Source organism: Panulirus ornatus, chromosome 3, assembly GCF_036320965.1.
Source record: "Panulirus ornatus isolate Po-2019 chromosome 3, ASM3632096v1, whole genome shotgun sequence".
NCBI classification, from domain to species: Eukaryota; Metazoa; Arthropoda; class Malacostraca; order Decapoda; family Palinuridae; genus Panulirus; species Panulirus ornatus.
The window spans coordinates 43,244,999-43,271,770 of NC_092226.1; the positions used below are offsets into that span (position 1 = coordinate 43,244,999).

The 26,772-nt window shown below is 40.6% G+C and overlaps 1 protein-coding gene across 2 annotated transcripts in view; it reads left to right on the plus strand.

Moving 5' to 3' along the window:
• The window catches only part of RpLP0 (ribosomal protein LP0), a 64,388-nt gene that overhangs the window by 15,786 nt on the left and 21,830 nt on the right, over positions 1 to 26,772 (plus strand). For both annotated transcript variants that reach the window (XM_071687483.1, XM_071687474.1), the window contains exons 2-4: positions 5,921 to 6,193; positions 8,336 to 8,570; positions 24,310 to 24,495. In XM_071687483.1, the coding sequence (XP_071543584.1) occupies positions 5,964 to 6,193; positions 8,336 to 8,570; positions 24,310 to 24,495 (651 nt within the window). In that variant the 5' untranslated portion in view covers positions 5,921 to 5,963. The remainder of the gene's footprint in view (positions 1 to 5,920; positions 6,194 to 8,335; positions 8,571 to 24,309; positions 24,496 to 26,772) is intronic.

Genomic DNA, 26,772 nt, shown 5'->3' on the forward strand with positions numbered 1-26,772 from the left:
CCCCCCCATACACATGTATATATATACGTCCACACACGCAAATATACATACCTACACAGCTTTCCATGGTTTACCCCAGACGCTTCACATGCCTTGATTCAATCCACTGACAGCACGTCAACCCCGGTATACCACATCGCTCCAATTCACTCTATTCCTTGCCCTCCTTTCACCCTCCTGCATGTTCAGGCCCCGATCACACAAAATCTTTTTCACTCCATCTTTCCACCTCCAATTTGGTCTCCCTCTTCTCCTCGTTCCCTCCACCTCCGACACATATATCCTCTTGGTCAATCTTTCCTCACTCATCCTCTCAATGTGCCCAAACCACTTCAAAACACCCTCTTCTGCTCTCTCAACCACGCTCTTTTTATTTCCACACATCTCTCTTACCCTTACGTTACTTACTCGATCAAACCACCTCACACCACACATTGTCCTCAAACATCTCATTTCCAGCACATCCATCCTCCTGCGCACAACTCTATCCATAGCCCACGCCTCGCAACCATACAACATTGTTGGAACCACCATTCCTTCAAACATACCCATTTTTGCTTTCCGAGATAATGTTCTCGACTTCCACACATTCTTCAAGGCTTCCAGAATTTTCGCCCCCTCCCCCACCCTATGATCCACTTCCGCTTCCATGGTTCCATCCGCTGCCAGATCCACTCCCAGATATCTAAAACACTTCACTTCCTCCAGTTTTTCTCCATTCAAACTCACCTCCCATTTGACTTGACCCTCAACCCTACTGTACCTAATAACCTTGCTCTTATTCACATTTACTCTTAACTTTCTTCTTCCACACACTTTACCAAACTCAGTCACCAGCTTCTGCAGTTTCTCACATGAATCAGCCACCAGCGCTGTATCATCAGCGAACAACAACTGACTCACTTCCCAAGCTCTCTCATCCCCAACAGACTTCATACTTGCCCCTCTTTCCAAAACTCTTGCATTTACCTCCCTAACAACCCCATCCATAAACAAATTAAACAACCATGGAGACATCACAAACCCCTGCCGCAAACCTACATTCACTGAGAACCAATCACTTTCCTCTCTTCCTACACGTACACATGCCTTACATCCTCGATAAAAACTTTTCACTGCTTCTAACAACTTTCCTCCCACACCATATATTCTTAATACCTTCCACAGAGCATCTCTATCAACTCTATCATATGCCTTCTCCAGATCCATAAATGCTACATACAAATCCATTTGCTTTTCTAAGTATTTCTCACATACATTCTTCAAAGCAAACACCTGATCCACACATCCTCTACCACTTCTGAAACCACACTGCTCTTCCCCAATCTGATGCTCTGTACATGCCTTCACCCTCTCAATCAATACCCTCCCATATAATTTACCAGGAATACTCAACAAACTTATACCTCTGTAATTTGAGCACTCACTCTTATCCCCTTTGCCTTTGTACAATGGCACTATGCACGCATTCCGCCAATCCTCAGGCACCTCACCATGAGTCATACATACATTAAATAACCTTACCAACCAGTCAACAATACAGTCACCTCCTTTTTTAATAAATTCCACTGCAATACCATCCAAACCTGCTGCCTTGCCGGCTTTCATCTTCCGCAAAGCTTTCACTACCTCTTCTCTGTTTACCAAATCATTTTCCTTAACCCTCTCACTTTGCACACCACCTCGATCAAAACACCCTATATCTGCCACTCTATCATCAAACACATTCAACAAACCTTCAAAATACTCACTCCATCTCCTTCTCACATCACCACTACTTGTTATCACCTCCCCATTTGCGCCCTTCACTGAAGTTCCCATTTGCTCCCTTGTCTTACGCACTTTATTTACCTCCTTCCAGAACATCTTTTTATTCTCCCTAAAATTTAATGATACTCTCTCACCCCAACTCTCATTTGCCCTTTTTTTCACCTCTTGCACCTTTCTCTTGACCTCCTGTCTCTTTCTTTTATACATCTCCCACTCAATTGCATTTTTTCCCTGCAAAAATTGTCCAAATGCCTCTCCTCTTTCACTAATACTCTTACTTCTTCATCCCACCACTCACTACCCTTTCTAATCAACCCACCTCCCACTCTTCTCATGCCACAAGCATCTTTTGCGCAATCCATCACTGATTCCCTAAATACATCCCATTCCTCCCCCACTCCCCTTACTTCCATTGTTCTCACCTTTTTCCATTCTGTACTCAGTCTCTCCTGGTACTTCCTCACACAAGTCTCCTTCCCAAGCTCACTTACTCTCACCACCCTCTTCACCCCAACATTCACTCTTCTTTTCTGAAAACCCATACAAATCTTCACCTTAGCCTCCACAAGATAATGATCAGACATCCCTCCAATTGCACCTCTCAGCACATTAACATCCAAAAGTCTCTCTTTCGCACGCCTGTCAATTAACACGTAATCCAATAACGCTCTCTGGCCATCTCTCCTACTTACATAAGTATACTTATGTATATCGCTTTTTAAACCAGGTATTCCCAATCATCAGTCCTTTTTCAGCACATAAATCTACAAGCTCTTCACCATTTCCATTTACAACACTGAACACCCCATGTATACCAATTATTCCCTCAACTGCCACATTACTCACCTTTGCATTCAAATCACCCATCACTATAACCCGGTCTCGTGCATCAAAACCACTAACACACTCATTCAGCTGCTCCCAAAACACTTGCCTCTCTTGATCTTTCTTCTCATGCCCAGGTGCATATGCACCAATAATCACCCACCCCTCTCCATCAACTTTCAGTTTTACCCATATTAATCGAGAATTTACTTTCTTACACTCTATCACATACTCCCACAACTCCTGTTTCAGGAGTATTGCTACTCCTTCCCTTGCTCTTGTCCTCTCACTAACCCCTGACTTTACTCCCCAGACATTCCCAAACCACTCTTCCCCTTTACCCTTGAGCTTCGTTTCACTCAGAGCCAAAACATCCAGGTTCCTTTCCTCAAACATACTACCTATCTCTCCTTTTTTCACATCTTGGTTACATCCACACACATTTAGGCACCCCACTCTGAGCCTTCGAGGAGGATGAGCACTCCCCGCGTGACTCCTTCTTCTGTTTCCCATATTAGAAAGTTAATACAAGGAGGGGAGGATTTCTGGCCCCCCGCTCCCGTCCCCTCTAGTCGCTTTCTACGACACGCGAGGAATACGTGGGAAGTATTCTTTCACCCCTATCCCCAGGGATAATATACATATATATATATATACAGATACACATACACACACATACACATACATACGCACATATACACACACACACACATACATATATATACATATGAAAAATGTAAGAAACAATTTAGAAAACTGAAACTTCTAGCTTGAAAAAAAAAAAAAAAAATGAATGTCACATAATGGTTCAACCTCTGGCTATGGAAAAAAGGAAATGTATAATTTATTTACACAAACGTCAATAGCAGTTCTCATCAATTTAACCACTGTATCAATAAGCTTCAATGTCTAAGCTACATTTTTCTCCAGTGATACCAGTGGTATCTCAGTGGTACAGACATAAATCAATGTGAATTATCAGGCTAAGGGTGAATATTGATTCGAATAGGAACAATAGGACAGAATCCTGAGAAACACCACTTTTGATAGGATAGGAGGGGAAGACTCGTCAAAAGCTACTGTGGCACGGTTAAAGGGGTTAGAGCAATCTCCTTTCTAAGGGATGGGCTGCACCAAGGCATGCTTTCAAGAGGAAGGTAAGATTTAGACAGGCAAAACTGTTGAACAAGAATCAGAGTTAGCTCAGGGGTACACACAGCACCCCGTAGGACTTGAGGAGGTATGCCAACTAGGTTATATTCCTGGGAGAGTGCTTAAAGACCCTGCATTAGCTTAACACAGGCATAGGTTTATTGGAAGGAGATAGGTGTGGAGGACTAGAAACAAAATCCTCCAAGTTGAATTATAAGAAAATATGAACTAAGAAGAATGGGCTGTAACATTTGGAGAGTTAGCTGTAGATTAATCAGGTCACAAGAGCAATCTCCTTTCTAGGAAACAGAGAAGCAGAACGTTTGAATTACATAAGTTATTTGAGATGTGTTAGGTTAGTGAGCTGATTGATTTGTCAGAAATCAGACATGCACATTTTTTTTTTATCTATGAAGGTTTGCTTTACAAAGAATGGTTTTGCTGTGATTCTATGCAAAAATGAACAAGTGAAGTGGATTTCAGTGGAAGTTAAGAGTTTCATGGCATTGCATGCTGAGTCCATAATGCAACAGGCTTCAGAGTAGGAGCTGTTATACCATGACTAAGGGGAGATTCATTTAGTTGAAGATGGGATATATACCCCAGTCTCAGCCTACATAACCTCTGATATGCGTTCAGTACACAAGGCACCCGTCTAGTGAAACAATGCTGAGAAATAGTAAAACAGTGCAAGAATGAAAAGTGAGTTTTCTCAAAGTGCCAAAGTTGGCATTTCAAGGCAGAGATAGAAGAAGGTGGGCCTGCCCAACAAGAAGTGATGGAAATATGATTTTGGTTGAAGGACCTTAAGTGGGCAGAAATGGTGTAACTTTTGAAAGGGGTTCAGAAGTGAAAAAGACTTGATGTGTCGGAAGAGCAAAGGTGATTTTGGGTGTTCAGTTACTTTTTCCAGGTCATTAAGGAAGGAAAAAGAGAATACTTAGAAATATCATCTGTAACTCCACACTAAACCCTTATGGGGTTGTCACACATGTTGAATACACTGATGTTGACATCCCTTACTCTTTTAGGTTGTTGTATTTATTACATCTTAGAGATTCAGCTGTGTATAAGTGAAAATTTGTTGGCAATTCACTCAGAATAAGAGTAACAGAAACAAAGGAAAACAGCGTACATTTTTTGTGAACTATGATTGATGTGAGATTGAATAGCATTTCAAAAACTTTTCATCCTTTTTATCTTGCCTGAAAAGGGACATGTACCAATCACTTTGTAAATTAGTTTTAAGTGATTGCATATTATTTTTTAAAATTTCTTTCATCTGCTCCAGTAATTTTGCTTAATTATCTTTTTTGCATAATGGAGTTCATGTTTGGTATGAGGTGTAAAGGGGTTACCTATTCTTCATGTTCAAAAAATGAAGGTTGATGTCATTATATATATATGTATTACCAGTATTGCAGTTATGGGCCATAGTCAACTTGCATTACCTTTCATTAATAATACTGAAATTCTTGTATGGGCTGTGAGTTGCATGCTGTTTCTCAAAATGTCTTGATAGATTTGTTTTGTCAGATTTCCTTTGAACTTATTTTTCTATCTGTGTAGACATGATATATAGTACAGTAAAAGTTTGTTACGTGAATTGTATTCGTAGACTTGTAAGTAATAGCAGTTTTTTAGCAAAATGAATTGGGTCCACAGTTTTTTTTTTTTTCAAAGTACAGTATTTTCATGTATTCCTTAAATCTCTACTGAAGAATACTTTAGGGTGTACCTCATTGCATCTTTTTTACTTTTTGTGTCAACTTGATCAGTCTTTCAATCTCTTGAAAAGATGTCATATGAATGTGGCGATATGGATTTCTGTCTTTTTAATATGATTTACCTTAGGGTTGATTTTTTCCCCCAAAGTAACTTTGTTTAGTGTTTATGTATTTTCTGGTGTCAGAACAACAGAAATAACTTTGTTTAGTGTTTTGTAACATCTGTGGTAGTAGCCCAACTTTAATCACCAAGTGAAGGTAATTATGTCCTTAACTGAATTTCTGTCTGTCTACAGACTCTCAAGTGTATTTATCAGAGTGTGGTTGGTATGGTTTGCAGGTTTAGCATAACAGATCTGTGTACATAATGATGTTCAAACTATGTAACATATAGCCACACTTAACTAAATTTCTCTGAAATTCTCAAGATTACATTTTCTTTCCAGTCCCTAAGTCCGTTTCATCGGTGCCTTAATCCACAAATTCAAGATGGTTAGGGTGGATAAATCAACGTGGAAAGCTAATTACTTCACGAAGATCACCCAGCTTTTTGATGAGTATAGCCGTTGTTTCATAGTTGGTGCTGACAATGTGGGCTCCAGGCAGATGCAGGAGATCCGTGTGGCTCTGCGTGGCTATGCGGTTGTACTGATGGGGAAGAACACTATGATGCGCAAGGCAATCCGTGGCCATTTGGAGAACATCCCAGCTCTGGAAAAGTAAGTAAAACATATATGATTCACCCTGGGTGTATGTATGTATGAGTGTGTGTATATACCATACCTTCTTTCCTAAGGAGTCCCTGCTATCCTTACATGGCTCCTGTTGGACTCGGCACTAGCCTCATCTATCTTTTGGGAAAACAGGTCTTAAAGTTTTGTGATGTGTGTCTGTGTGCAGAAAGTGTGGAGCAGTTAAGTGATCAGTGCTTGTTGTCTTCCTTATAGTAGTTCCGTCATGGGTAGGAATGGTCTTGGAATATGCTGAAACGATGTTTGTAGTGTTTAAGTGATAGATGATATCCAGATAAATGGGAGAGTGTGACTCGTATTTGTCTGGGAAGTGTGGTTTTGGATGGATGTATGTTCCTATCCACAACCAGGCCTTGTAGACCTTTCTGTGGTTTCCCTTGGCTGATTCACATACCCCGGTTCAGTCTTTTAGACAACCTGTTGACCCCAGTATGCCACATTACGCCAGTTCACTAAGTCACATTCCCGCCTTTCCTTCTTGCATGTTTGGTCCCCAATCACTCAAAATCTTTAATTCCATCCTTCCATCGTCAGTTTGGTCTTCTCCATGTCCCCTTCACTTTCGACTCATGGATCATTTTTGTCAACCTCTCCTCACCCATTTTCTGTGTCCAGATTGTCAACACACCCTCATCAGTTCTCTCAGCCACACTTTTTAACCTTTTATTCCTTGCATGATCAAACTACCTGACACCTCATATCATCCTCAGATATCTCATTTATTGCTCTTCCATCCTCTCCACATATCCTCATTCATGGCCTATGCCTCACATCCATACAACATTGTTGGGACTAATGTACTGTCAAACATACTCATTTTTGCCTCCCAGATGGTGACTTCTCTTTACACACATTGTTCAGTGCTTTCCAAATCCTTTGCCCTTACCCCTTCTCTCAATCTATGACTCATTTGTATTTCATGGCCCCATTTGCAGCTTTGTCCACCCCTAGGTATCTGAAACATTTCACTTCCTCCAAATTTTCTTTGTTCAAACTCACACCCCAGCTAACCTTTCCCTCTCCCCTGCTAAACATTATAACTTGGCCTAATTCATATTTACTCCCAACTTTCTCCTTTTACACAGTCCTCCAGACTCATTCAGCAATGTCAGCAGTTTCTGACAGGAATCTGCATCCAGAATGAGTGATTAGAGGTTGACAAAGAGGAAATATGTGTCAGAAGTTAAAAGGACAAGGAGGAGGAGACTAAACTGGAGGTGGAATTATTGAGTGAAAAAGATTTTGAGTGATTGGCTGCTGAACATGCAGGGAGGTGAAAGGCATGCATGGGATATTGTGCATCAGAGAGTGTGTGTGGAATAAGAAGTCTGTTTCTGTCAGAGCAAAGATGGGTATTGTTGAAGATATAGTAGACCATTTGGTGTTTTATGGATGCAAATCTTGGGCTTTTAATGGAGAACAACGAGAGAGGTTGGATGTGTTGAAAATTAAATGCCTGTATAGGTATTGGGTGTGAAGTTAGTTGATTATGATGGGAATGACAGTATTCGAATAAGTTAAGGGAGTAAGCATGGTCTGATTGAGAGAGCAGACCAATGTGTGCTGAAACGATTTGGACAGAACAAAAGTATGAGGAAAGAAAGAACAAGTAAGAGAATTTGTGACAGGTTGAGGGAGCAAATGGAAGGATGAAGTGAAAGGTGCTCTGAGATATCACTGCCTGAACATTTAAGGATGTTACAGAGGTGTGGTGAATGTGATATGTTAAAAGTAGGAAGATTTGATGTCAGTGGACTTAATCAGGGCATATGAGACAGTCTGTGGGGCTTGACTGTGTGTGATGGGCTCTGGTTTTGGCGCATTGTACTTAAGAACTAGGGATGGATGTGAGCAATCAGAACTATTATTTGTCTTTTCCTAGTTTGATCATGAGATTTCATCACCAGACTGTCACGGCAAAAATAATTTCCAGACTCTCAAGGCAAAAATAATTCCCATTTAATTGAGGTTGAATGTTGCTTTAGTGTTACTTTATGTTCTTGAAAATTTCAAATATTTGTTTTTTTTAAATTTGCCTCATGAATATATCCATAAGTTAAACAGAGAAAGTGGGTTGAAGAGGTATTAGTAAGCTTTTTCCTTTGATAGGTTGCTTCCTCATATCGTGAACAATGTGGGGTTTGTCTTCACCAATGATGACCTTGTTGATGTGCGCGACAAGCTGTTGGCTAACAAGAAAAAGGCCCCTGCTCGTCCTGGAGCTGTTGCTCCATGTGCTGTGACCATCCCAGCTCAGAACACTGGTCTTGGTCCTGAGAAGACTAGTTTCTTCCAGGCTTTGCAGATCCCAACCAAGATTTCCAGGGGCACGATTGAAATTGTCGTAAGTTGAAGGATTGTATAGTCAGAGTTGTTTATTTTTTGTCCTTTATGAAAAATATTTTTTAGGGTTTGTTGGATATTATTAAAAAGGTACTTATTTACTTGGATTTTTCATCTCAGTTTGGTAGTGTAGGTCAAAAGATTGTTTATTTATTGCATTATCCTCAATGAGATCTTGAGAAATCATATGATGTTGAAGGAATAGATGTAAAGTTAGTAAATGCAGTGAGTAGTTTTTCATGGGATAATAAGGCATGTGAGTGGTCCCTGGTGGTGAGTGTATGTCAAAGTTGTTTGATTTTTATTGTTGCTCTTTAATCAGTTTATGGATTAGGTAGCATTGAGTTTAATGTGTGTCTTTAAGTTAAAGGTGGGTTCCATGCAAGGTCGGGTCAGGGGTCATGGGAGTTGAATTAGCGGCTGTTTGCAGATCTTATGGCTTTTACAGCAGACTACTAAGCTGGGAAAGTTTGAGAAAAGTAAGTTGAGAGGAAATGTGAACAAGATTAAGCCAATGAGATGCAGCAGTAGCTGAAACATGATGGTTTTAATTTGACTAGGGAAAACCTGGAGGAAGTGGAAGAAGTATATGGGAGTGGACATGGTAGTGGTTGAAATCATTGGTGCTGAAGTGAGTCACATAATGGAAGACGATGGTCAGATTATGGGTGCACAAAGGAGTGTGAGGAAGAAGTCATTGCCTGTTAGGACAAAGATGGGTATATTTAAAGTATTGTAACAATATCATGGTTTTATGGATGACTTCTGGACCCTAAATGCAGAAGAATGGAAGACAGTGGCCTTATTGGAAGTAAATTTACTGAAGATTAATATGGTGTGAGGAGAGTTCATCCACAACACTTTTGGGACTTCTGTATCTTCAAACATAATCGTCTTTACTGAAAGAGACACTGACTTCTTCCTTCCACACCCGCAGATGCAAGAAGGACCATAGCTCCCTTTCCAAAAGTATGACTAACTTCAGTTCTTCCAATTCAGACTTCACTGAAACCATCCTATCTCATTTTCCTGCTATACCATATTGATTTTGTTCATATTTACTTTTAACTTTCTCTTTTCTCACACACCAAAATCCTGTCACTAGTTTCTCGAGTTTCTCTTTGGAGTCTGCCACCAAGGTCAGGTCAGCATCAAGTACTTGACATCCCATGCCCATTACCCCCAGCATAAAGTAGATCCCTTGAATCTACCTTCCATACCACCCAATCATAGTATACTCTAGGTAGGGGGGTATAAAGAAATGTGAGTCACCTCTAGCACATGGATTAGGTATCCTCTGGAGAAAGTCTAGATTCTGGCATCATTCCCGATAGTCTGCAACTGATTCACATTGATCCACTCTATGAAGATGGAAGCTGAGCAGTCCCAAAAAACTGTAGACCGATAGTATTACTATTGCTCATCATTAGATTATTTTAAGAATCCTGAGAGGTAAACCTGACCGAATTTATGGAAGTGAACAACCTTCCTAACCCAGAACTAGTTGGTTTCATGAAGGGATTGCCATTTCGGAATCTTGGTTTGATATCAAAATTGAAATTTCCTTGCCGAATACTCAGTACTAGGATACACTATTGTTTAAAAGGGATGAATAGGATAGGGAGAATAAAGTAGGTGGTGGTGGTCTCTTTTTTAAAGCTCATTTAAATCGAGTTGAAGAAAAATTTTGCCATTGGGAAAGTCAACTTCAATTTTTGTAGAAATGAAAGTTGTTTTTTTTTTCTTTTTTTTTTTCGGTCTCCCGCGTTTGCGAGGTAGCGCAAGGAAACAGACGAAAGAAATGGCCCAACCCACCCTCACACACATGTATATATATACGTCCGCACACGCAGATATACATACCTACACAGCTTTCCATGGTTTACCCCAGACGCTTCACATGCCTTGATTCAATCCACTGACAGCATGTCAACCCCGGTATACCACATCGCTCCAATTCACTCTATTCCTTGCCCTCCTTTCACCCTCCTGCATGTTCAGGCCCCGATCACACAAAATCTTTTTCACTCCATCTTTCCACGTCCAATTTGGTCTCCCTCTTCTCCTCGTTCCCTCTGACACATATATCCTCTTGGTCAATCTTTCCTCACTCATTCTCTCCATGTGACCAAAATGAAAGATATATATATATATATATATATATATGTATATATATTAGGTGCAAGAGGTGAAAAAGAGGGCAAATGAGAGTTGAGGTGAGAGAGTATCATTAAATTTTAGGGAGAATAAAAAGATGTATTGGAATGATGTAAATAAAGTGCGTAAGACAAGAGAACAAATGGGAACATTGGTGAAGGAGGCAAATGGGGAGATAATAACAAGTAGTGTTGAAGAGAGAGGGAGATGGAGTGAGTATTTTGAAGGTTAAATGTGTTTGAATGTGGGAGACATAGGGTGTTTTGGTCAAGTTGGTGGTTGAAGTGAAAGGGTCAGGGAGAATGATTTGGTAAGCAGAGAAGGGGTAGTGAAAGCTTTGCGGAAGATGAAAGCCGGCAAGGCGGCAGGTTTGGATGGTATTGCCATGGAATTTATTAAAAAAGGGGGTGACTGTGTTGTTGACTTGTTGAGGATATTCAATGTATGTATGGTTCATGGTGAAGTACCTGAGGATTGGTGGAATGCATGCATAGTGCTGTTGTACAAAGGCAGAGGGGATATAGAGTGTTCAAGTTACAGAGGTGTAAATCTGTTGAGTATTCCTGGGAAATTATATGGGAGGGTATCGATTGAGAGGGTGAAGGCATGGACAGAGCATCAGATTGGGGAAGAGCAGTGTGGTTTCAGAAGTGGTAGAGGATTCATGGATCAGGTGTTTGTTTTGAAGAATGTATGTGAGAAGTACTTAGAAAAACAAATGGATTTGTTTGTAGCATTTATGGATCTGGAGAAGGCATATGATAGAGTTGATAGAGATGCTCTGTGGAAGGTTCTAAGAGTATATGGTGTGGGAGGTAAATTGCTAGAAGCAGTGCAAAGTTTTTATTGAGGATGTAAGGCATGTGTACGAGTAGGAAGAGAGGAAAGTGATTGGTTCCCAGTGAATGTTGGTTTGTGTCAGGGGTGCATGATGTCCCCATGGTTGTTTGTTTATGGATAGGGATGTTAGGGAGGTGAATGGAAGAGTTTTGGAAAGGGGCAAGTATGCAGTCTGTTGTGGATGAGAGAGCTTGGGAAGTGAGGCAGTTGTTGTTCGCTGATGATACAGCACTGGTGGCTGATTCGTGTGAGAAACTGCAGAAGTTGGCGACTGAGTAAATGTGAATAAGAGCATGTTTATTAGGTTCATTAGGTTTGAGGGACAAGTGCATTGGGAGGTAAGTTTGAATGGAGAAAATCTGGAGGAAGTGAAGTGTTTTAGATACCTGGGAGTGGATTTGGCAGCGGATGGAACCATGGAAGCGGAAGTGATTCACAGGGTGGGGGAGGGGGTGAAGGGTCTGGGAGCATTGAAGAAAGTGTGGAAGGCGAGAATGCTATCTCGGAAAGCAAAAATGGGTATGTTTGAAGGAATAGTGGTTCCAACAAATATATATAGTTGTGAGGCATGGGCTATTGATAGGGTGGTGCAGAGGAGGGTGGATGTGTTGGAAGTGAGATGTTTGAGGACAATATGTGGTGTGAGGTGGTTTGATCGAGTAAGTAATGAAAGGGTAAGAGATATGTATGGTAATAAAAAGACCGTGGTTGAGAGCAGAAGAGGGTGTATTGAAATGATTTGATCACATGGAGAGAATTAGTGTGGAAAGATTGACAAAGAGGATATATGTGTCAGAGGTGTGGGGAATGAGAAGCGTGAGACCAAATTGGAGGTGGAAGGATGGAGTCAAGAGGATTTTGAGCGATCAGGGCCTGAACATACAGGAGGGTGAAAGGCATGCAAGGAATAGAGTGAATTGGAATGATATGGTGTACTGGGTCAACGTGCTGTCAATGGATTGACCCAGGGCATGTGAAATGTCTGGGTTAAACCATGGAAAGTTCTGTTGGGCCTGGATGTGGAAAGGGAGCTGTGATTTTGGTTCATTACACATGACAGCTAGAGACTGAGTGTGAAGGAATGTGGCCTTTGTTGTCTTTTCCTAGCGCTACCTCGCATGGGTGCTGAGGAGGTGGGGATGCCATTTCATGTGTGGCGCAGTAGCGGCTGGAAATGGATGGAAGCAATATGTATGAATATGTACTTTTGTATACATGTACATGTCTGTGTATGTATATGTACGTGTATGTTGAAATGTATAGGTATGTATATGTTCATCTGTGGGCGTTTATATACATGTGTATGTGGGTGGGTTTGGCCATTCTTTCGTCTGTTTCCTTGAGCTACCTCGCTAATGCGGGAGACAATGACAGAGTATAATAAATGAATAAATGAAATATATCTTTATTATACTTAAGCGCTGTTTCCTGTGTCAGCAAGGTAGCATCAGGAAGCAAAGAATGGCCCATCCACTCATATACGCATATACATACATAAACACCAATACACACACATATACATATCAACATATACACTTTTATACATTCACATACACAGATATGCATATATACACATACATATTCACACTTGCTTGTGTATATCCATTCCTGGCGCTACCCCGTCCCACAGGAAACAGCATCACTACCCCCTGCTTCAGCCAGGTACGCTAGGAAAATAGACAAAAATGGCCACATTCATTTACACTCTGTCTCTCGCCTTTCTGTATGTTCAGGCCCTGATCAATCAAAATCTTTTTCACTCCATCCTTCCACCTCCACAGTCACCAGAGGTAGACAAAGGATTTTATGATCAGCGTGCAGAAGATTGTCATGAACAAGATTCTTTCATAGTAGGAGATTTTAACATTATCTAAATAGAGTGAATCCCATTCCAGTACCACTGGGAGTGGACTCTACCTACATTTTCTTGATAGTGCCCTTATCCAATTAGTTGAGAAACATAATCATGACGAGAATATATTAGATTTATTTCTTACCACAAATATGGATGTACATATACCTGCTTGCTTACTACAAATAAGGATGTACCTATACTTGCTTGCTTACATCCATTCCTGGCGCTACCCTGCCTCACAGGAAACAGCATCGCTACCCCTTGCTTCAGTGAGGTAGCATCAGGAAAACAGACAAGAAAAGGCCACAATAGTTCACACTCACTCTCAAGCTGTCATGTGTAATGCACCAAAACCACAGCTCCCTATCCACATCCAGGCCCCACCAACCTTTCCAAGGTTCACCCCAGATGTTTCACATTCCCTGGTTAAGTTCATTGACAGCACATTGACCCCAGTATACCACATTGTTCCAATTCACTCTATTCTTTGCATACCTTTCACCATCCTGTATGTTCAGGCCACAGTCACTCAAAATCTTTTTCCCTCCATCCTTCCAACTCCACAGACACCAGAGCTTGTAGAAAATTGTCATTAAACAAGAAGATTGTATCATTGTAAGAGATTTTAACATGGACTCTACCTAAATTTTCTTGATAGTGCCCTTATCCAATTAGTTGAGAAACAGAATCATGACGAGAATTTATTAGATTTAGTTCTTACTACAAATAAGAATGTACATTTTCATTCTTGCTTGCCTACATCCATTCCTGGCGCTACCCTGCCCCACAGGAAACAGCATCGCTATCCTCTGCTTTAGTGAGTTATTGCCAGAAAAATAGACAAATAGCTATCCTCTGCTTCAGCGAGGTAGTGCCAGAAAAAGACAAATAAAAAGGCCACAATTGTTCGCACTCAGTCTTTAGCAGTCATGTGTTATGTGACAAAACCAGAGCTCCCCATCCACATCCAGGCCCCACAGATCTTTCCGTGGTTAACTCCAAACATTTCAAATGCCCTGGTTCAGTCCATTGACAGCATGTTGACTCTGGTATACCACATTGTTCCAATTCACTCTATACACCTCTCACCCTCCTGTATGTTCAGGCCCCGATCTCAAAGTCTTTTTCACTCCATCCTTCCACAGACACCAGAGATAGACAAAAGATTTTGTGATGAGCTTGCAGAAAATTGTCATTAAACAAGATTGTATCATTGTAAGAGATTTTATTATTATCTAAATGAAAGAATCCCTTTCCTCTGGGCATGGACTCTACCTAAATTTTCCTGATAGTGCCCTTATCCAATTAGTTGAGAAACATAATCATGATGAGAATTTATTAGATTTAGTTTTTACTACAATTGAGGATGTACATGTTCATACTTGCTTGCCTACATCCATTCTTGGTGCTACCCTGCCCCACAGGAAACAGCATCACTATCCTCTGCTTCAGTGAGTTAGTGCCAGAAAAACAGACATAAAAAGGCCACAATCGTTCACACTCACTCGCTAGCTGTCGTGCTATGCACCAAAACCAGAGCTCTCCATCCACCTCCAGGCCCCACAGACCTTTCCATGGTGTACTCCAGACATTTCAAATGCCCTGGTTCAGTGCAGTAACAGCACGTCGACTCCAGTATACCACATTGTTCCAGTTCACTCTATTCCTTGCATGCCTCTCACCCTCCTTTATGTTCCAGCCCTGATTGCTCAAAATCTTTTACACTCCATCCTTCCACCTCCAACTCCACAGACACCAGAGGTAGACAAAAGATTTTGTGATGAGCTTGCAGAAAATTGTCATTAGACAAGAAGATTGTATAATGTAAGAGATTTTAACATTATCTAAATGGAGAGAATCCCTTTCCAGTAACTCTGGGCATGGACTCTTACCTAAATTTTTTTTATAGTGCCCTTATCCAATTAGTTGAGAAACAGAATCATGATAAGAATTTATTAGATTTAGTTCTTACTTCAAATAAGGGTGTACATATTCATACTTGCTTACCTACATCCATTCTTGGCACTACCCTGCCCCACAGGAAACAGCATCGCTATCCTCTGCCTCAGCAAGGTAGTGCCAGAAAAAGACAAAAAAAAAAAGGCCACAGTCGTTCACACTCAGTCTCTAGGTGTCATGTGCTATGCACCAAGACCAGAGCTCCCCATCCACATCCAGGCCCCACAGACCTTTCCTGGTTTACTCCAGACATTTCCAATGCCCTGGTTCAGTCCAATGACTGCACATCGTCTTCATTACACCACATTGTTCCAATTCACTCTATTCCTTGCAGGCCTCTCACCCTCCTGTAATGTTCAGGCCCTGATCGCTCAGAATCTTTTTCATTCCATCCTTCCACTTCTACTTCCACAGCCACCAGAGGTAGACAAAAGATTTTGTGATGAGCTTGCAGAAAATTGTCATTAAACAAGAAGATTGTATCATTGTAAGAGATTTTAACATAATCTAAATGGAGGGAATCCCTTTTCAGTACCACTGGGCATGGACTTTACCTAGATTTTTTTTATAGTGCCCTTATCCAATTAGTTGAGAAACATAATCATGACAAGAATATATTAGATTTAGTTCTTACTACAAATAAGAATCTTGTTAATTGCATTGAAGTTGGAGTAAAGTTTGGTGCAAGTGATCACCAACAAATTGCTTTTGAGGTCATTTTCAACCCTGCATGTTTTTTAGTCAGAATGACAATCATGATAAAATACCTGTTCTCAAACATGCAAATTTTTATGATTTTTGCATTGCCCTTAACCGGCAAACCAGGAATGATGGTCAAAGAAAATGACATGAGCATAGCTTGGAAAAGCCTTACAATAACCTTCAAAGCAGCAGAGGGAACATATGTACCTGTGCATATACTAGGTGATGTTTCTAAAATGAAACCAAGGTGGTGGAACAATAAAAAAAAGTGCCTGTTGTCTAAGAATGTAGCTCTTCTTAAACATAGAATCTAGTAACCAACATGATACAGAAAGGTATGTAAATTTGCATAAAGTAAGAGAGTTATATGACGTAGCAAATGTCAATGTAAAGCATATATTGCTGAAAATAGTACTAGAGACCCTAATTAATTTTACAGTTGTTAGAATCAAGAGTGGATCTGTCAGCGGATGGAACCATGGAAGCGGAAGTGGATCATAGGGTGGGGGAGGGGGCGAAAATTTTGGGAGCCTTGAAAAATGTGTGGAAGTCGAGAACATTATCTCGGAAAGCAAAAATGGGTATGTTTGAAGGAATAGTGGTTCCAACAATGCTGTATGGTTGCGAGGCGTGGGCTATGGATAGAGTTGTGCGCAGGAGGATGGATGTGCTGGAAATGAGATGTTTGAGGACAATGTGTGGTGTGAGGTGTTTTGATCGAGTAAGGAACGTAAGGGTAAGAGAGATGTGTGGAAATAAAAAGAGCGTGGTTGAGAGAGCAGAAGAGGGTGTTTTGAAATGGTTTGGGCACATGGAGAGAATGAGTGAGGAAAGATTGACCAAGAGGATATATGTGTCGGAGGTGGAGGGAATGAGGAGAAGAGGGAGACCAAATTGGAGGTGGAAAGATGGAGTGAAAAAGATTTTGTGTGATCGGGGCCTGAACATGCAGGAGGGTGAAAGGAGGGCAAGGAATAGAGTGAATTGGAGCGATGTGGTATACCGGGGTTGACGTGCTGTCAGTGGATTGAATCAAGGCATGTGAAGCGTCTGGGGTAAACCATGGAAAGCTGTGTAGGTATGTATATTTGCGTGTGTGGACGTGTGTATGTACATGTGTATGGGGGGGGGGGGGCCATTTCTTTCGTCTGTTTCCTTGCGCTACCTCGCAAACGCGGGAGACAGCGACAAAGTATAAAAGTATAAAAAAAAAAAAAAAGAATCAAGAGTCATTATCCAGTCAATAGGTCCATTAATTAAGGAAAATGGTGATGATTGAAGACACAACCCATTTCTCAAATCCAGTTTTATTAATAAGAGAGGGTAATGTTCTTCAAGGAATTGACATAAAAGCCAAAGATATACTTTAAGCAATAAACAATGAAAATTAAACCATGTCATGATAAGTTTTATCCAAAAACAGTGAAAGAGGCATAAAATGAGATAGTTAGCCTTTGACTGCCCTTTTTAATAAATCATTCACTACAGGAAATGACCCAGATGAATAGAAGTTTGCTAATAGAACACTAATATTAAAAAAGATAACAAGTCACTGCTTGAAATTTTTGTCCTACAGCATTAACATATGTGGTTGTAAAACTAAGGGGAACTGTCATTCAAGATGTAATTGTAAACCAATTAGAGAACCAGTACTTAGTGTTTCGCAGCATGGTTTTTGATGGAATTGCTCGCCTGATAAATGTGCCTAATTTCATTTATGTAATCATTTTGTGCGACAGAAGTAAAGCATTTATTTTTATATATATCTAGACTTTCAAAAAGCTTTTATGCATCAAACATTACTAGCAAAAATTAAGTCACATGATATTGATGGGGTTATACTTCTTTGGAATTGGTTAACCGGCCATAAACAAAGAGTTGTAATTCATGGTCAGGCCTCAGAATGGTTAGATGTAATACTTGGAATGCCACGAGGATCAATTTTGGGATCAGTTCTTTTTCTCGTATATTAATGAAACTGATAATAGGATGCATTGCAAGATATCAAAATTCATTGATGATACATATCTGGGAAATAGTTTACAAATGAACATGAATGTCTGTATCTTCATCTGACAAACTGATAAACAGAACTCGTAAGTGGCAAGTGAATTTTGATATTGTTAAGTGCACAGATTTACTTATTTGTGGTAAAAACGAAACAGCAAGATGTAATATGAATTCTGTTGAACTTCAAAAATTATATGAGTTAGAAAATTGAGATATGATAATCTCATGTGATCTAAAAGCAAGTATGCAGTCCACAGAAGCAGAGAAAAGAACAAAGCTCTTGATTTCATTGATAGAACTTTCGAATTTAAGTTTAAGGGAAATCATCCAGCCCCTTTAAGATTCATTGGTTCATCCCCATCTTCAATATTGTGTTCACTTTGGCTCAACCTACCCAAAAATAGACAGAGGCCAAATGGAAAGGGTAGAGTACCAAGATGTTTCCCAGACTGAGAAACAAATTCTGTGATATTAGATGTAACAAAATGAATCAGTTTTGCATAGAAAAGAGGTTAAGAGGTGATAGAATACAAGTATTAGAAATGATCAAAGGCTGTGATGATCTTTATCCATCAAGTTGAATAAGACTTAATTTGTCTGATTTTACTAGTAGTAGGGGAAACAGACATGGGCAAACGATTTACCTCGAATGAGGCAAAGTACTTTTTCATCAACAAGGTTGTTACACACACATGGAAAGATTTGCCAAGTAGAGTGATTGCAAGCAGTACTATAGGTATCTTTAAGAATATACGTGATTAATATTTCGTTTCAAGTCAACAATCCTCATTATTTGCACCCTCACAGTCAAAATAATGATATGCTCACTGCATTTAGTAATTTTGCATGTCATTTATTTTTTCAAATGCAACATATCTGCTACTGCTTCAGCTTTCAACTTGAAAATATTTACTTCATTTCTTTTGTTGTTTGTAAGTATAGTTGGTAGTAAAAGAGAAGAGAAGTATATGGGTGGTATTTACAGGAAAGGCATGTGAATGATTGGGATATATACAAGAGAAAGTTGTTGGGAGGTCAAGAGGGTGCAGGGGTTGATGTACAAGAGAAAGTTGTTGGAGGTCAAGAGGGTATAGTGGAAGGTGTTTAATAGTGTGAAAAACAAGATGATGTGGGAACATCAGCGACGGGGGCAGATGGGGAATCAGTAACAGGCAATGATGAAGTTGAGATGGAGTAAGTACTTTGAAGGATTTTTTAATGCATTGGATAATTCATTGGTAGAGGTCAAGTTGTTTGGTTGTGAGAGAAGAGTTTTTACCAAGGATGTAAGGCGTGTGTATGAGTAGGAAGAGAGGAGAGTGATCGGTTCCCAGTGAATGTCAGTTTGCAGCAGAGTTGTATGATGTCCCCATGGCTGTTTAATGTGTTTATGGATGGGATGATTTTGGAGGTCGCCATGGCTGTTTGATGTGTTTATGGTTGGGTTGATTTGGGAGGTAAATGCAAGAATTTTGGAGAGAGAGGCGAGTATGCAGTCTTTTGGGAATGAGAGGGCCTGGGAAGTGTTAGTTGTTGTTCGCCAGTGTATGATACAGCTCTAGTGGCTGACTCGTGTGAGAAACTGCAAAAGTTGGTGACTGAGTTTGGAAAAGTGTGTGAGAGGAGAAAGTTGAGAGTAAATGTGACCAAGATCAAGGTTATTAGATTCAATAGGGTTAATGGACAAGTTAATTGGGGTGTAAGTTTGAATGGAGAAAAATTAGAGGAAGTGAAGTGTTTTAGATATCTGGGAGTGGACTTATCATTGGATGGAACCATGGAAGCAGAAGTGAGTCACAGGGTGGGGGAGAGGGCAAAGTTCTGGGAGTGATAAAGAATGTTTGGAAGGAGAGAAAGTTATCTCGGAGAACAAAAATGGGTATGTTTGAAGGAATAGTGGTAAGAACATTTGTTACATGGTTGCGAGGCATGGGCTATATAGATAGGGTTGTATGGAGGATGGTGGATGCATTGGAAATGAAATGTTTGGGGAAAATATGTGGTTTGAGGTGATTTGATCGAGTAAGTAATGAAAGGGTAAGAGAAATGTGTGGAAATAAAGAGTGTGGTTGAGAGAGCAGAAATGGTTTGGACATATGGAGAGAATGAGTGAGGAAAGATTGACAAAGAGGATATAAATGTCAAAAGTGGAGGAAACAAGCGGAGGCAGGAGACCAAATTGGAGGTGAAAGGATAGAGTGAAAAAGATTTTGAGCGACTGGGGCCTGAACATACAGAAGGGTGAGAGGCCTGCAAGGAATAGAGTGAATTGGAACGATATAGTATACTGGGGTTGATGTGTTGTCAATGGACTGAACCATTGCATGGGAAGTGTCTGGAGGAGTAAACCATGAAAAGGTCTCTGGGGCCTGGAGGTGGATAGAGAGCAGTGGTTTTGGTGCATTACACCTGACAGCTAGAGACTGAGTGTGAACAAATGTGGCCTTGTTTGTTTTCCAAGTGCTTCCCTGCTACTTCTTTATCCATGAAATTCACTGCAGCTGCAGTATTTTCAAGCAAGAATGATAGATGGTCTCCTTAATTTTCCAAAGATGGAATTCTGGTGACAGATTAGGGATGATGTTGACTCCTAAGTCTTAATCACACAATCAGATTCCTAGAGCTTGTTTCGAGCTAGATGAGGATGATATTTAGGCTATCGTGAACAGTGACTTGTTATGTTACATTTACACTGGTTGAACTAAATTATCTATGTATCATACCAATTTCAGATTTTGTCAAGGTTGCTATGTCTTTTATTAAGGTGATGCAGTCCTTCAGGCTTTTCACTTCCCTCATGTCCTTTGGATCATTTTTTTTTTTTTTTTTTTTTTTTTTTTTTATATACTTTGTTGCTGTCTCCCGCGTTTGCGAGGTAGCGCAAGGAAACAGACGAAAGAAATGGCCCACCCCCCCCCCCCCCCATACACATGTATATACATACGTCCACACACGCAAATATACATACCTACACAGCTTTCCATGGTTTACCCCAGACGATTCACATGCCTTGATTCAATCCACTGACAGCACGTTAACCCCGGTATACCACATCGCTCCAATTCACTCTATTCCTTGCCCTCCTTTCACCCTCCTGCATGTTCAGGCCCCGATCACACAATATCTTTTTCACTCCATCTTTCCACCTCCAATTTGGTCTCCCTCTTCTCCTTGCTCCCTCCACCTCCGACACATATATCCTCTTGGTCAATCTTTCCTCACTCATCCTCTCCATGTGCCCAAACCACTTCAAAACACCCTCTTCTGCTCTCTCAACCACGCTCATTTTATTTCCACACATCTCTCTTACCCTTACGTTACTCACTCGATCAAACCACCTCACACCACACATTGTCCTCAAACATCTCATTTCCAGCACATCCATCCTCCTGCGCACAACTCTATCCATAGCCCACGCCTCGCAACCATACAACATTGTTGGAACCACTATTCCTTCAAACATACCTATTTTTGCTTTCCAAGATAATGTTCTCGACTTCCACACATTCTTCAAGGCCCCCAGAATTTTCGCCCCCTCCCCCACCCTATGATCCACTTCCGCTTCCATGGTTCCATCCGCTGCCAGATCCACTCCCAGATATCTAAAACACTTCACTTCCTCTAGTTTTTCTCCATTCAAACTCACCTCCCAATTGACTTGACCCTCAACCCTACTGTACCTAATAACCTTGCTCTTATTCACATTTACTCTTAACTTTCTTCTTCCACACACTTTACCAAACTCAGTCACCAGCTTCTGCAGTTTCTCACATCATGTGCATCATATTTACAAAGGAGTCCATTCCTTATGGCAAGTAACTTGCAGAAATCAAAAGGAGTGGTCCTACAATAGAACCCTGTGGCACTCTTGGTAACCTCACCCCAGCTTGGGAAGGCTCCTCTGACATGCATCCTTTGTGTGCTTCTACTTAGTTAATATTCATCAAAGGAGTTCTTCCATATTCCTACCTGGTGATCAGCATCTAAATCATCCTTGTATGCAATTCAATGTCAAGTGCTTTCTGGTAATCCAAATGCAAGCAGTTCACTCAGCCTTCACTCCTGACTAAGACAGATCTTTCGTAGAAATGTGAGTGGTTTGTTACACATAACTTTTCCCTAAAGCCATGCTGTTTTTCACATGGATAATTTCTCCTGTGTTGAAAGTTGGACATTTTCTTTCTGATTATCTTTTATATAATATCAGAGATTACACTCATCATTGACTAGTAGTTCATTTCCTGTTCCCAGTCTCATTCTCTATAGACAGGTATGGTGTTTGCTCCTTTCCACCCTTTGGGCTTGTTGTCTTTCTCAGGCAATATCTTGAACAAGAGTTTTGTTTAATATGTCTGCACGTATCTTCCACACACATGGTGAAATTTCAGTTGGACCATGACCATTTTGTGGGACAAAATTTTTTTTTTTTCCCCACATTAGCGAGGAATTGTCGGGAAAAGACAAAGCAGTAAACTTATTTGCTCACATCCACTCTTTAGTAGTCATGTACAAAGTACCAAAACTGCAGCCCCCTGTCTACAACCAGACCCCACAGACCATTCTGTTGTTTCCCCTGACTACTACGTATCACCGTATCATTCCATTTCACTGTATCATTCTTATACCTCACACCCTCTTGTATGTTCAGGCCCTGAACCTTCAAAGATTCTTTAATTTTTTCTTCCACACCTTCCTTAGCTTCCCTCTTTACCCTCCACTTCTGACATGTATACCCTGTTAGGCATCCTCTCCATCTTTTAAGTATCCTCTGAAACCTAATCTGTGCTCCGTCTCACTAGTACAGTTCCTCTCATATCCTCACATTATCCTCACAGCATTTCTTCTCTCAGAATCCTATAGCCTGATTTGGATAAGTTTTGGATTTTTTCAGCCTCATTCACAATTTTCATTTCAAATTTTCTCTGTTCTTACTTTTATATACTGCATTACTTATTCCTTGTGCCCTCATACCTAGCAAAAGTTGGTTTGTATATCTTTACCACTGCACATCTTGAAGCTCCTTTGCTTTTTACTGTCTTTTATGAAACCATAGTTGTCGCTGTGTTTTTCTTTTCATCCCACAAAAGTCAGATTTTTCAAGATTTTAAAGCATATTTAACTACAGTTTTTTATCCCTTGGGATAGGGGAGAAAGAATACTTCCCACGTATTCCCTGCGTGTCGTAGAAGGCAACTAAAAGGGAAGAGAGCGGGGGGCTGGAAATCCTCCCCTCTCAATTTTTTTAATTTTTCCAAAAGAAGGAACAGAGAAGGGGGCCAGGTGAGGATATTCCCTCAATGGCCCAGTCCTCTGTTCTTAACGCTACCTCGCTAACGCGGGAAATGGCGAATAGTTTGGGAAAAAAAAAAAAAAAAAAACAGTTTTGAAGATATTCCTATAATATGAAATCTCTCTTTAGGCGTAAATGTATTTTATCCTCTACATTTACTCCAGAAAGTGTAGTATTAAGGCCTTAGTGTTAGATGAGTTTCCACTGCATGTGGTAATGTTTACACTGATTAATTTATTACTATTTACTGTTTTATGTAATGTAATAAATCTTGATATCAATGTCATTCATGGATGATTTTTTTTTATAGGAACAAAACTAAAAATTGTAGAATTACTGGCTCCTCCTGTTAGGCAGGCACTGACAGTACTGTCTTTACTTTTGCTTGGAAACCTTATCCTCTGGTATAGTGGTCAACTTATTATTGGTGGAAGAACCAGTCTCTAAATGATTGTTTGATAATTAAGGATCATTGTAGGCCTAGATACTTAGCTAAAAGATACTCAGTTTCCTTAGAAAGTACACAAAAATGGGCTCTCCTTAGCATGACTGGACGATGATAAATTGCAGCCACCATCCAGGCATGAAATTTAGGTGCAAATCTCAATGTTTGGCCATCCATCTAGAGGTGTCAATCAGCTCATAGAATATCATCATTATGTTAAGGGGTTAAAGCATTCTTCCCTTTTTTCTAACATCCCCTCTGTATTTGAAGCTTGAATTACCCATGTTTCTACTGCCCCACTGTAAATTTCACAAAACCTCTCATCACATTACCTTGGTTCCTGGCAATTGAACTCCAGGTTTCAATCTGAGTTACTGGAGAAATCACATGTTCTGTATTGGGAAAGTCTAATTAAGGTAGAATCCCATTGAGTCAGATATGCCCACTGTAACAGATTTTTCATAGGATTTTGCCTTTCCCAGAATGATGTGCAACTAATGAAGGAAGGAGACAAGGTGGGTGCTAGCGAGGCAACACTGCTTAACATGTTGAATGTGTCCCCCTTCACATATGGTCTGTTAGTGCTGCAGGTGTATGACCAAGGCACAGTCTTCTCCCCGAAGGTGCTTGACATCACCAATGAAGACCTATCCAAGACATTCCAAATGGTAAGATATTATTTCACCCTTACTATTTTATTTTCTTGTAATATATGTATTCTTGCATGGTATTAATGCCATTGAAATGAAAGTTAAATCATTGGGATGTAATGTGAAGATGCAAATACATGATTAGTTAGTTTGCTATTGTCTCGGTATTTGCCTTTACACCTATCTCAAAGATGGATAGGAAAATTACCCCATCTTATTTGAGCCTCTGATTTTTGTTCTGCTTAGGTTTTCACATGACAGACTGAGTCGTAAGGGTCAGATCTAACATCACACAGCTCATCAGGCTTATTACTCATATCATTAGGGTATTCTTGATCATTCTTTGATTTTAGTATAATTTATTTTATTATTATACTTAATCGCTGTCTCCCACGTCACTGAGGTAGTGCAAGAAAACAGACGAAAGAATATCCTAACCCACCCACATACACATGTATATGCATAAATGCCCACACATGCACATATACATACATATGCATACACAAACATACATATATACACTTGTACATATTTATACTTGCTGCCTTCATCCATCTCCGTCACCACCCCACCACACATGAAATCTCCTGCTCCTCCTCCTCCTCCTCCTCCTCCTCCTCCTCCTCCTCCCTTCATCCTCCTCCCCCTCCTCTTCCATCTGTAATGTGTAATGCACCAAAACCACAGCTCCCTTTCCACATCCAGGCCCCACACACCTTTCCATGGTTTACCCCAGACGCTTCACATGCCCTGGTTCTATCCATTGACAGCACGTCGACCCCAGTACACCACATCATTCCAGTTCACTCTATTCCTTGCACGCCTTTCTTCATCTTCTATGTTCAGGCCTCGATCGCTCAAAATCTTTTTCACTCCATCCATCCACTTCCAATTTGGTCTCCTTCTTCCCTCCACCTCTGACACATGTAACCTCTTTGTCAAATTTTCCTCACTGACACATATATCCTCTTTGTCAATCTCTCCTCACTCATTCTCTCCATGTGCCCAAACCATTTCAACACACCTTCCAATGCTCTCTCAGCCACACTTTTTATTACCACACCTCTCTTACCCTTTCATTACTTACTCGATCAAACCCCCTCATGCAACATGTTGTCTTCAAACATTTTATTTCCAATGCATCCACCCTCTTCCACACAACCCTATCTATAGCCCATGCCTTGCAATCATATAACAGTGTTGGAACCACTATTCCTTCAAACATACCCATTTTTGCTCTCCAGGTTAATGTTTTCGCCTTCCACTCATTCTTCATGGCTCCCAGAACCTTCGCTCCCTCCCCCACCCTGTGACTCGCTTCCACTTCTGTGGTTCCATCCGCTGCTAAGTCCACTCCCAGATATCTAAAACACTTCACTTCCTCCAATTTTTCTCCTTTCAAATTTACCTCCCAATTAGCTTGGCCCTCAACCCTACTGAACCTAATAACCTTGCTCTTATTCACATTTACTCTCAACTTTCTTCTTTCACACACTTTACCAAACTCAGTCACCAACTTCTGCAGTTTTTCACCCGAATCAGCCACCAGCACTGTATCAACAGCAAACAACCGACTCACTTCCCATGCCCCACTCATCCACAACGTAATGCATCCTTGCCCTTCTCTCCAAAATTCTTTCATTCACCTCCCTAACCACTCCATCTATAAACAAATTAAACGACCATGGAGACATTATGCACTCCGGCCGCAACTGCCATTCACTGAGAACCAATCACTTTCCTCTCTTCCTACTTGTACACATACCTTACATCCTTGGTTAAAACATTTCAGTGCTTCTGGCAACTTACCTCCCACATCTCTATCCATGCTATGATATGCCTTCTCTAGATCCATAAATGCTGCATACAAATCCATCTGTTTTTCTAAGTATTTCTCACATACATTCTTTAAAGCAAACACCTGATCCACACATCCTCTACCACTTCTGAAACCACACTGCTCTTCCCCAAACTGATGCTCAGTACATGCCTTTACCCTCTCAATCATCATTTTATTCTCCCTAAAATTTAATGATGCTCCCTCACCCCAGCTCTCATTTGCCCTCTTTTTCAACCCTTGCACCTTTCTCTTGACCTCCTTCCACTTTCTTTTATACATCTCCCAGTCATTTGCACTATTTCCCTGCAAGTATCATCCAAATGCCTCTCTTTTCTCTTCCACTAACAACCTTACTTCTTCATCCCATCACTCCCTACCCTTTCTAATCTGCCCACCTCCCACCTTTCTCATGTCACATGCTTCTTTTTGCGCAAGCCATCACTGCTTTTCTGAAT